The 12,992-nt window shown below is 34.5% G+C and overlaps 1 protein-coding gene across 1 annotated transcript; it reads right to left on the bottom strand.

Annotated features, from left to right (window-relative positions):
• Window positions 1-793: 793 nt before the first annotated feature.
• Window positions 794-9,838, bottom strand: LOC120196990 (protein EMSY-LIKE 1-like). The gene is made up of 11 exons (XM_039198648.1): window positions 9,811-9,838; window positions 8,614-8,816; window positions 8,399-8,508; window positions 8,171-8,291; window positions 7,737-7,964; window positions 7,059-7,127; window positions 1,640-1,879; window positions 1,472-1,540; window positions 1,321-1,384; window positions 943-1,009; window positions 794-858 (listed from the first exon to the last, which is right to left on the bottom strand). Exons 1-10 carry the CDS (start codon window positions 9,836-9,838, stop codon window positions 963-965), a joined length of 1,179 nt encoding a protein of 392 aa, XP_039054579.1. The 3' UTR covers window positions 794-858; window positions 943-962.
• Window positions 9,839-12,992: the final 3,154 nt, after the last annotated feature.

The raw sequence follows: 12,992 nt of genomic DNA on the forward strand, positions 1-12,992 counted from the left end.
CCTTTTATCGATGATCATCGAAATTATGTGCTTAGCCTCAAGTATTTTTGGGTTCCTTGAATTTTTATCGATGATTATCTGTGGATGTGCCTTTTCTGCTTGATTGGAGTTTCCAAATTCTCGGCGTTCTTTACTTTTAGTTTTGATGTGTTCATCAATGTCTTTCCTCGCATTGCATCCTGTTGATTGTAGTGGTATGATTACCAGATCTTTGATCTTGTAAAGAGTTTTGTTTTTGGTAAGAGAACCATAATGTCTTGGTAAGAGAATCATAATGTTAATCTCTTAAATGTTGCTATTTGCCTAGTTTTTTATAACAACTATATCTTTCCAATGTGACTTCGGTACAACTCTGTACAAAGAACTTCAATGTTTGTGGTTATGGAGGCAAACAATGCTTGTCACTTGAAGCTTGAATTTGGTCTCTACTCCCATCATCATTTGCAGTTGTGCCCCTTAAGATTGCTAGTTTTCCAGTGTTTATTTTTAGCTTCTTTAATTCATTCATTCATTGTACCTCCTTTTATTTAATTGTCCTGCATCTACTTGTGATATAAGCAAAGTTGCTTGCATCTACTATTTGCCATGCATCTACTTGTGATATGAAATGTTACATAAGCTAGTTGCTTGCAATGAACAAAGTTGTGGAAAAGCTTGGTTTCAATAAAGCCATGAATCCAAAACTTCTACATCGAAGGCTGCAAGAATAATTTTACATTCCAGATTATCATGGATGGAGCTAAATTTGGAAGTCTTGTGTTTGGAAACTGATCCTCTTACAAGATTTTGGCAACTTTCTATCCAAGTAACCAGAAAAAAAGATCCACAACAAATAGAAGTGAAAGAAAAGATCAACTAGTTATCTATTGCAATTTGGTTTCTACAAACTCTGGATGCAACCTTGTAATTCTTTGAGACTTTGATATAGCCCACTGTTACCATGTTTGCTGCCCACTGCATATTCACAGCTGCTCCATCGGTTGTCCACGAGAGTACGTCTGTTCTCCGTCTAAAAATCAAATACAGTAACAAAATAATGAGCCTCCTCGGCGTACAGAATTAAGCCATAGTTTTTCTTATATGCATAAGAGTTGAAATGACATTTGTGCAGTCTATGAACTCTGGATCAAAACCAAGTTGTACAGTCCAGGCTTACATTCTTAATTCAATTACATTTGTGATGCACATGTGAAACTATGACAGCTAGCTAGCCTTTTATCAAATCAAATGGAATTGAAACTTTATCAACAAGGAGTCTCAGTATAGACTATCAGCAGCACACAGAAGAAATAAAGCATTATGTATACATATATTGATTACCACTTTCACCATCAGATGCATCGGCAAGCCTCGCAATAGCATCAATGAGTGCTTGCTCATGTTCCTGCATTACATAAAATGGTTAAGGTTTGCAGTCCTAAGCAATGGAAGGAAAGATATTTCAATGAGTTTGAATGAATGATGAATTTACTTTCAGCATCTTCTTTGCCTTCTCAAGCTCGTGGGGATTAGGATGGCTAGCATCGAAAACCTTCTCCACCTGTTGAAGGTATCAAATTGAATTAGAAAATAATATATAATGTCAATTATCTCAAGCTGATATGTAATGAAATCCGTTGAGTCAATTCTCCATAACTACCTCCTTTACTAGAGCCTCTGTGTTTAACAACTCGATATCATCTGAAAGTTTATTTGAAATACCATTCTGCAACGGAAAAGATTCTTTTCTGTATAGACCCCTCACTGAACCTCTGCCTCTTCCAGGACCTGGCGCGGGAGCACCATTACTGAATGATTTCTTAGCTCTATGGAAACCACGGCCACCTTGATAAGATATGCCTGGGTCCTCACCATCCCATCTGATGTCATCGGGAGAAATCTGTACACATTAGGAGTTCAATATTGTTCCCAATAAAATGTATATGGAAAGCCATTCATACTAAAGATTTCCACAATGATGAAGCAGTAGAACCACTTCCGGCTTTCGATAATCAAAATTAGCTCTTCTAAAAGGATACTGAACAAAAACAAATACCAATGCACTTCAAATCTTCAAATGATAAACAATAAAAAGATTAGTATCATAAATCTGACTATTGTTTTCCTGGCATAACTTAGATTAAAAATATGGTAAATCAAGATGATGAAAGAACTTGATATGAAAATGTAAGGAATTATAGAAATATATGATTTGGTAAATATCCTTTAATTAAGGGATTCTGTACAATCCCTTATTTTAATGGAACATATCTCCTAGGATTAGTATCTTTTCTTCATAGAGTTTCCTACTTTAGAGAGATGATTTGTATATAAATATGTAATTTGTCCTATTGAAAAGAATAAGAAATTACAGAGAATTACTCTTATTTCTACATGGTATCAGCTTAGGTTACGGTTTCTTTCCAACCTAGACGATGTCCACAACTTCTTCTCCTACTCCGGAGATCACTTCGAATCCAGAAAATTTTTCTGGTTCTGCTGCTCAGTCAGAAGGTAATCTGGTCATGAAAGAACCAGAAGGTAAACCTCATGCTAAAGTTTTTTTCTCCTCCCAGTCGACCCCTAATTGGATCCTCGATTCTGGTGCTACGGATCATATGACTGGTAATAAGGATTTGTTTTGTAATTTTTTTCCAAACTTTGGTAAAGCTGTCAAAACGGCTGATGGTTCTTTGTGCAAAATAGAAGGACAAGGCACTGTTATTCTCAATGACTAGATTGTACTTAAAAATGTCCTCTTCGTACCAAATCTTGCTTGTAATCTCGTTTCCGTTAGTAAACTTTCCACCGACTTGCACTGCTCTGCAATTTTTAATGATATTGATTGTACTTTGTAGGCATTGAACTCGAAGAAGATGATTGGTAAGGCCAGCTTGCAGAATGGTCTCTACATTCTTCCTGCCTCTACTAAAACCGAAATCTCGAAATCTTTCACCGCTTTAAAAAAGCTGATAATGATCGTTTAGGTCATCCTAGTTTTCACTATCTTGCAAAAGTTTTTCCTGCTCTATTCATTCATAAATTTTTTTTCTTGCAAAGTTTGCTCTCTTGCCAAACATACTAAATCAACTTATTCTCCTTCTACATATAAGCCTTCTCACCCTTTTGCTTTGATCCACAGTGATATTTGGAGCCCTTCTTGGGTGAAGAATGATGATAATTGTAAGTGGTTTATCGCTTTCATTGATGATCACAGTAGGATAACTTGGACTTATTTGCTAAAAGATAAATCTGAAACTGCTGGTGTTTTTACCCAATTTTATAACATGGTTCTCACTCAATTTGGGTCTAAAATTCAGCTCTTTAAATCTAATAATGGCAGTGAACTTTTTGCTAAGTCTTGGGTGCGTTTTTCAGGGAAAATGGCATAGTTCAGATCAGTTCTTGTGTTGACACCCCACAACAAAACGGTATTGCCGAAAGAAAAAATAAACACCTCATTGAAGTTACTCGTTCTCTTCTATTTACCACTAATGTTCCAAAATATTTGTGGGGGGAAACTTTATTAACTGCCACATATTTAATTAATCGAATGCCTAGTAAGATTTTACAATTTCAAACACCTCAATCTATATTTTTGCAATACTTTTCCCATTTTAAACCTATCTCCTCCATTCTTCCACTTAAAATATTTGATTGTACTGTTTTTATCCAAAACATTGCTCCTAATAAGTCCAAGTTAGATCCTAAATCATTAAAGTGTGTACTGGTTGGGTATTCTTCACTTAAGAAGGGTTATAAATGCTATCATCCTCCTTCAAAACGATTTTTTACCACTATGGATATAACATTTTATGAGCAGGATCCCTATTTCACTCAGGTTGAAATTCAGGGGGAGACATGGAAGGATTTTCAACCACATCAGTATCTCCTCTTACTCTTCATTCTCAACCTTCAGAATTGCCACTAATTTTGTCCTTACCTACAGATTTGTCACCTGTAACTACTCCCATTGATCCACCGGTAGTACCTATCACTACTTCGCACATACCCACTTTAAATACCCTTCCTGAAAATACACCTACTCCCATTCAAAATATTCCACAAACAACATCAATCAAGCAGCTCCATTTTTATACAAGGAAAAGAAAACATATTCCTGAAGCTGTTTTGCAATCTGATGCTTGCCGAGAATTGGATTTGGGTCCAACTGCCGAAATAGAAGAAATCAGTAAGTCCACTTCCTCTACTCTAGATGACTTCCCTATTGCTATTAGAAAATGGGTTAGACAATGCACCAAGCATCCTATTGAAAATTTACTGGTTATAATTCATTGATGCCGTCTTTTCAAGCATTTACGGCAAACTTGGATAAAGAACAGGTTCCCACAAGCATAGCTGAAGCTCTAAAGGATTCAAAATGGAGAAGGGCTGTTGAAGAGGAAATTTGTGCACTAGAGAAAATGCTACTTGGACCGTTACGAACCTTCCTCAAGGAAAAAAGGTTGTTGGCTGTAAATGAATCTTTACTGTAAAGTATAACTCCAATGGTAGCATCCAGCGATACAAAGCGAGACTAGTGGCCAGAGGCTTTACACAAACATATGGGATAGATTTCACAGAAACTTTTGCACCTGTGGCGAAGCTGAATACTGTTAGAGTACTCCTAAGTTTGGCAGTAAATTGCGATTGGAAATTACACCAACTTGATGTAAAAAAACGCTTTTCTTAATGGCAAGCTAGAAGAAGAAGTCTATATGAAATTGCCACCTGGCTTAAAGTCTGTTGAAGGAAGTAAAACAAGGTGTGCAAGCTCAACAAGTCTCTATACGGGTTAAAACAATCACCCAGAGCTTGGTTCGAGAGGTTTACTAAAGTCATCCTAAAAAACGGCTACAAGCAGTCCCTCGCCGATCATTCTCTTTTCATCAAAGTAACTTCTACAAATAAGAAAGATATCCTTATTGTGTACGTGGACGACATAATTCTTACCGAAGATGATGAAGAAGAGATTTGCAATTTGAAGAAGTTAAATAAGGAATTCGAAACCAAGGACTTGGGAAAGCTAAGGTATTTCCTAGGAATGGAGGTGGCAAGGTCAAGAGAAGGACTTGTGATCAACTAAAGAAAATATGTACTTGATTTACCCAAAGAAACTGCTTTTCTTGGTTGTAAGCCGAATGATACACCAATGGAGGCAAGCTTGAAATTTAACAAAGAAGATGGGTCATTAGTAGACAAAGAGAAATTTCAAAGATTAGTTGGGAAACTAATTTATTTATCCTTGACAAGGCCAGATATAGCATTTCCTGTAAATGTGATAAGTCAACACATGATTAATCCTACTGAAGAGCATATGGCAGCAGCAAATAGAATTCTCAAGTACTTGAAGAAAACTCCAGGACACAGTTTAATGTTTAAGAAGACACAAGACAGAACTGTTAAGATCTTTACAGATTCTAGTTGGGCCGAAGACCTTACTGAAAGGAGATCTACTAGTGGCTACTGCACCTTTGTTTGGGGAAACCTTACAACTTGGAGAAGTAAGAAACAATCTGTTGTTTCAAGAAGTAGTGCTGAAGCTGAATTCAGAGCACTAGTATTGGGAATATGTGAAGGAATTTGGCTACTTAAACTACTGAAAGAACTTGTCACTAATCAAGAGGATCACTTTGAAGTTTTGTGTGATAATCAATCTGCTATTCAAATTGCCAAGAACTCAGTTCAACATGATCGGACAAAGCATGTTGAGATTGATAGACATTTTATTGTTGATCAAGTTAACAAAAAGACAACCACACTTTCATATGTTCCTTCAGAAGAACAAGTTGCATACATTCTTACCAAGGCTTTGCCAAAGCCTGTTTTCAATAAATTCCTATTCAAGCTGGGATTATACAATGTATATTCTCCAGCTTTGTATATTCTCCAGCTTGAGGGGAGTGTAGGAATTATAGAAATATGATTATGTAAATATCCTTTAATTAAGGGATTCTGTAAATATTCTACAATCCCTTATTTTAAGGGATCATATCTCCTAGGATTAGTATCTTTCCTTTCTTAGAGTTTCCTACTTTAGAGAGATGATTTGTATATAAATATGTAATTTGTCCTATTGAAAAGAATAAGAAATTATAGAGAATTACTCTAATTTCTACAGAAAACAGGAAAAAGAAGGATATGAGGAACACCAGCAATGGCAACCGAAATACACAATTCGGAGGCATCTATAATGGCTCACTTTCTAGCAAATTATGGAGACAGATATACCTACAAATGAAACCGCTAAACAAATGCACAATCAAGATGGCTAGAAAAATAACCAGAACCTCTTAGAATATAAACTTGAAAATAGTATGATACTACATAAAGGTTGCATATCAGGGGGAAAAAACTAAATAGTGGTTATAATCAAAGTAGCGTTCCTTTTTGAACCCAAAAAAATGTTCTTGGGGTTATCTTCAAATGGACTGTCAATCTTATAGTTCCTTGCTTTGTGATAGACCTTTTATTACACGATCATGAGAGTATGACTTCATAACGCTTCAAATCTCTTCACCCATACCTACAAACTTCAGCTCAAACAAGGACTAACTAACTTCCAATTTCTAATGTATGGCATAAGTAATATGTGGAGTGTGGACAAATAAAATCCATGAATGAGGCTTTTTCCCTGTAACATGTTTCACAATCTCCACAAAAAATGTTTAATAGGATTTGCTACCTACTGTGTGTTTATAGTGTTCTTATATATTTTTTTAAAAAAGTTCCTTGAAAGGATTCCTGATTAGAATCAATTAGTTTCTTATAAAGTATTTACCCCCTTATTTATACTTTTTTTAAGAAAACGGAGAGAAATTGACATATACATACATATATATAAAGATATATACATATATTTTCGGTTAATTTTAGAATTTTTGTCTTTATTTAAAGTTAGCAAAACAACATTGGTAACACTTAACAAGCGACACAAAATAGAATCAACAGTATATACAGTATCGATATAAACCAGCAAAATGATATTTGTCCACACATTCTAACTTTGTTGCCGCAGAAAGAAATGACTAGCACATACAACTAACAAATTGCATGATAAAAACTCATATCCGCTTTACCTCTTTGAGATCAACCCATTCCCAAGTCTCATTTGCCGTACTTATATCATAAACCAGAGCATGTCGACCCTGTAAAACAACAATAAAATATACCAATGAATGCATAGCAATAAGTAACACAGAATCAATAGAAACAGTTCTACAAGGCTTTTTACAATTGTTACCAGATAAATTGTATTGCATAAAGAACAATCCTTTTGAACAATAAGATTATGGCTATGGGTGCCTTAATATCTTATAAAAGAAATTTCCTAAGATACTGTGAAATGAAGGAGAAAAATAATGTTTACACTTCATCCCAGCTCAAAAGATTTGACAGACTGCAGATAGATTAGCAACAGAGACACATAATATAATGCAAAATTGTGGAATAAAAAGACACTGTATAAATCTTTTGATTCGCAGTCAACAAAAGATGCATATAGACTAGCAAAACAAAGACGAACAAAATAGTTGCAACAATGGGAAATTAAAAGGCATCAATTTTTGTTTTGATTTACAAGTCAGGTAACGGCATAAACAGGCAGACAAAGTGTAGCTCTGATTAAGCCTTGAGTTACATGCGTATGCTTCTATTGTTCCGTTTTTTCTTAATTTTTTATCATAAACTAAAATCTCCAGCTTAATATAAGTGTCAGAGAAAGAGACAGAAGATGTTTTCATATGCTTTGAATATACCTCAGAGCGATTGTAATCAGTGATTACAGCCTCATAGAAATGGTTGTCTTCAGGCCATCTTGTCCACACTTTCCTTCCAATTAAGGGATCAAAAGTTGCTCCTTCACCCTGCTCATTGGCCAAAAGGCCAGCACCAGTACCTCGGTTGTTGAATTGCCTACTTCCAGCAGAAACTGCAGCAGGGTAATGCATAGGCTTTGTTGAGGATAAGCCAGGCAATGACTGACCCTGTAGCGGAAAATTTCGAGGAAATCACATCAAAGTTTGCATATGCATTTATATCATAAAAATAAGATCAATGCTTCATGCATTTGGTCCCTGTTCCTAAAGCAGTGTTGCTAGTTATCATCCAAAGAAGAAAGCTTAATACAAAGAACTAGAAATAATGAGAGTTCTAAACCTTGTTATTGCACCAGAGATGGTAAGAGATATACCGACTGAGATATCTTCTGTTTCTTGCGGGATGCAGAAACAGCTGGACTAGGCAAAACAGTGTGGACAGTATGAGATGCACCAATTCTTGCAAGCTGGTTCCCACCATTTTGTCTCCAGTCCCTGCTAGCAACAACCGTTTATAGTTCGTTAAACAGAATAAAATATGGCAAGGCCATTGAATGTATTCCAGGCCACTAAATTCAGGCTAATTCGTGATGCATTCAAACCTTATCCTTCTGATAATATCATCAGAGTTAACCTTGGTCAGAAGCTCTCTATGCTCATCGTCTGACACCCTCAGTTCTTTCCTAAGTTCTGTTATCAGGCCTTCCTTTTCCTAAAGATGCCAACATATGAAACAGGCCCACAGCATACACACCAATCAACATAAAATAAATAGAAAAGCCTATCAAAACCAGTAAACGCTTAAACAGATACATACCCAAGTGATGGCATCAGATTGAGCTTTAAAAGCACGCAAAACAGCACAATAAGCTTCTTGCTCTAGTATATGTATTTGGGTCTCCATGTCAGAATGCATCCTAGAATACAAAGCAGAACCTATGGTAGATCTTCCATTCCCAGCAATACTACCCCTTACAGAAACTCTAGTTGGATGTGATGGAGGTAGATCATCATCAGTACCTGTGGTCAATTTACATAAAAAAAAAAATGCATGAGTATGCTGCATAGAGGCATCCAAGGGCAATAACTAATCTTTAAATGCTCTTGTTAGCCAGGGTTTAAAAGAACAAATCATAAGGAATCTAACGAATACAGGTAAAAGAGTTGGAAATTATTGGATCTATAATGAATCTTCTTTTATAGTACCAGAAAAGTAAATCAATATATGCATAGAAACTCCTAATGTTTACCAGGTTTGCATGCCAGAAGTAGAGAGCTACGAGGACTATAAATAAATGGTCAAATTAGAAGGCAATCTGAACATAATTCTCAATACTATAGATGGTCGGGAAAAAACCAGACTAAAAGCTCACGATGCAAAACCTAGTGGAAAATTTAAACAAACATGGAAGATAATCAATTGGTAGAACGGACATAAAACAGGATACCAACTAAGGAAAAAAATATTGCAAAAGTTCTAATAAAATAACATGGTTTCTAAAACTTAGCTGCCGCTTGCATTTTTTTCTAATAACAATAGATAGAAGTTTATTCTGAAGTACCGACCAGCTAAGTATCTAGCATATTATTGAAAAATAATTGAACAACGAAAGAGAGTAAGAAAATTATTTTTATTTCAAACAGGGGAAAATGTTCTTATATCATGGATTTCTCTTTTCTCTCTCTCTCTCTCTCTCTCAATCCCGATTAGAATTCAAAGAAAGACGTGGAGATAAAACCTAAAAGCTAGAAACAAACAAAACCTATACAGGAAAATCACACGAAAGCATTTCCCTGATAAAATTGAACAAAAGCCAATGACTCCAATTAAACCCTAAACCCTCATTCATCATCACCTTACCCCCAACCCCCATAAACCAAATGCACCCATTACCCAATTTTACAATTCGAATTAAAAAAATGAAAGAAAAGAAAAGGGGTGAAAAGAAGAAGAAACCCAGAAACACCGGGCATTGTTTAATACAATAATACGGCATTAATGAATGCAACATACCACTACTATCGCAAACTTCATAGTCCATACCGAGAAAAAAATTAAAAATAAGGAAGTAGCAAAAGATCCCCGTTTTTTTGAACAAAAACAGAACTTCGAAAAAAACAAAACCCTAACGAGAGATGAAGCTGGTGACGACGCAATCGATCCAATGGAAATGGGAGGTTGAAGTGGAGAGAAAGTGGGAAGGCTTTTTGGGTGTAATTTTGGAAATAGATTTGATTTGGGGATTTTATAGGACAGAGGAAGAGATGGATTAAGGCAAGGCAAGGGAGGGATTTTCGAAATTTTACACTAGTGCTTTTAGAAGAGAAAAAAAGATTGTGTTTCTTGCTACTTGTTTTCCCCCCTCGTTTTATAGTTGTGGTCCACTTCGGATATGATTCTAGTCCAAAATCTTTGTATTGTTTTTATTGCTGGTTTAGGCCTTTTAGGCTTAATGCTTGCCTGTATTTTCTTCATCCATTTTGGCCTCAAACAATACTTGTATGTATATGTTACTTAATATCTAAAACTACCGTCTAATTAGTTATTTGTCTTTTTTTTAGTATTTTGGTTCCCAGTATTTTATTTTAGAGCAAAAGAGCCCCTCTATGGATGGAAACTGTTAGTTAACATACGTTTAATGCTCCAAAATAAGAACTTTTTTATCCTAAAAGGAAATATTGAGGGTCAAAATACTTCAGAAAAAAAGAATAAGGGCTAAAGTGAATATTTAATCTAATACTAGGGTTATCCTAAACTAAATGCTAGGGCCAATATGTTAAAAAAGCCAAAACAATCATTTTAATAACATTGAGGGCTAATTTTGACATTGTCATAATGTCATTAGTATAATTACTTTATCTTATAATTTGTTTTACATCAAATGATATTTTGAGGGTTCTAATTAAAATAATCAATAGTATATGTGTGCTATCTTTTTTTTCTTTGTTATATATACAAACATACATATATAGAAGGTGTAAAACTAATGGAGTAAGCAGATCCTAATCGTATAATATATATATATATAGGGACATGATCAAATTGTGTAAAACTAAAAAGTTTTACACCTTTTTATGATCATTGGATAAGGAAAAACCAAAGGCTAAGATTAACAGTAAGAAATGAGAAGATATTCAATGGAAAAAAATAAAGAGTTAATCCCATCTTTTGATTTTCTGTCATCCAACTATCCTAAAAGGTGTAAAACTAAAAGTTCTACACTAGGTGTAAGTGGATCTTGACTATATATATATATATGGCTAGAATCCAATTACATAGTGGAAAACTAAAAAGTTTTACACTATTTTAGGATTGTTGTATGAGGGAAAATCAAAGGTTGAGATTAATAATAGTAAATGAGAATATATTCACTGAAAAAATAATGAGTTAATTCCAGTATTTGTTTTTGGCTCATCCAACGATCCTAAAAAGGTGTAAAACTAAAAGTTTTTACACTAGGTGTAAGTGGATCCTAACACACACACATATAGGGTTAGGATTAATATACACTATATAAAACTAATAAGTTTTCCATCAATTTATAGCCATTAGATTTAATTAAATAAATATCTCGGATTTAACTAAAATTTACAACCCATAAATAAATATTTCTTTAATCCATAGTAAAATAATATTTTTCCTTTTTAGGGTTAGGATTAGGGTTTAGAGATTAAGCTTTAGGGTTTAAGGTTTAATCTCAGATTTAACTAAAATTTACAACCCATAAATAAATATTTCTTTAATCCATAGTAAAATAATATTTTTCCTTTTTAGGGTTAGGATTAGGGTTTAGATATTAAGCTTTAGGGTTTAAGGTTTATATTTTAGGCTTTAAGAATTAAGCCTTAAGGTTTAGGGTTTGGGATTTAAGATTTAAGGTTTAGGATTTGATGTTTAATGTAACACCCTAATTTGATTTGACCTAAAGATTAACAGACTAGAGTATTGCATGGGTCTACAGAAGTGGCTAACCTAAAATTTTTCTTTAAAACGCATGGAAATCATTATTTAAATACCATCAATTGAAACCATAAGATAAAAACATAAGTGTTCAAGTTTAGAAAATGGGGATTGCTAAATTTTTTCTTAGAATAATACAATCGAAGTATTTCAAAATAAAGTTACAACTTGAATACATGAAGGTCTATAAATAGTACCCTCTAAGAAAAGACTCAAGACGTACTCTATTACTTTAAATACTCTAAAATGCAGACTGTGTGATAAGCTTCTAAAGATCCTCTTAAGAACCTACACATGGAAACAAAATTCAAATGCTAAGCTCACAAGCTCATTGCCACACTAATAACTAAACTATACTACAAGCGTTCATTATATGGCCATGCTAGCAAGTAAGACATAAGCACACAAGTATACTAAAGACACATGATGAGGTAGGCATCATGGTGTGATCGGAGGGTTCATTGCATCTTAGGACACACCCCTCTATCCTACCTAGTGTGAGATCCAAAATTTCTGCATCGAAAATGTACAACAGATCAAACTACTCATCTTGAATGTAAGTGGCATATGAGTCTGACCAACACTGAAGTTCCCTAGCACTAGCTGAGGTATATCTGAATATTCTAACATACAAGATGATCGTCATACTACGAGAGTAACTCGGGTGTCATTGTTGTTTCTTGAGCATCACACAATGGCTAGTTTTATGATATCTTATTTCATATTATTATTAAGTTATTATTGTATTCATATGTTGTTTCACTTGTAGTTTTATTAGAGAAGTTTAAATGGTCCTAGGCCTCTTCCCAAAACCCTTGAATTAAATTAGATTTCTTGCCTAATTCAAGACGATTGTACCGATATCAAGTCTTTCAGTATCAATACTGATATTTTAGTATCGATACCAAAACTAGCTATTAGAATATGAAGACACATTATGGTACTGATACCAAGCCTCTCAGTATCTATACTTACCCTTCAGTATCGATACTCAGCCTTGGTACCAATATTAAAACACACTACTAAATTTTGAGAAAACCTTATAGCAGTGATACTCCTAGTTGGAGTATCAATACCTCTATATTAGGGAATGGATTATATATTTAGAAAATAATAATCAGTATTAATACCCACCCTTGGTATTTATACCAAAACTAGTTGTTGAAATATGAAATTAGAAGACTCTATTTGATAACCCCCATAGATATCGATACCCAACAAACAATATCGATGCC

Source organism: Hibiscus syriacus, unplaced genomic scaffold, assembly GCF_006381635.1.
Source record: "Hibiscus syriacus cultivar Baekdansim isolate YM2019G1 unplaced genomic scaffold, ASM638163v2 tig00117038_pilon, whole genome shotgun sequence".
Lineage (NCBI taxonomy): Eukaryota > Viridiplantae > Streptophyta > Magnoliopsida > Malvales > Malvaceae > Hibiscus > Hibiscus syriacus.

What these genes read in the sequence shown, in the direction of transcription:
- LOC120196990 (XM_039198648.1), bottom strand. Translation starts at nt 9,838, where the DNA reads ATGGACTATGAAGTTTGCGATAGTAGTG. An exon ending in CTGATTACAATCGCTCTGAG is followed by an intron (nt 7,128 to 7,736) that starts GTATATTCAAAG and finishes GTTGTTTTACAG; the next exon opens with GGTCGACATGCTCTGGTTTA. An exon ending in AGGCAAAGAAGATGCTGAAA is followed by an intron (nt 1,385 to 1,471) that starts GTAAATTCATCA and finishes TATGTAATGCAG; the next exon opens with GAACATGAGCAAGCACTCAT.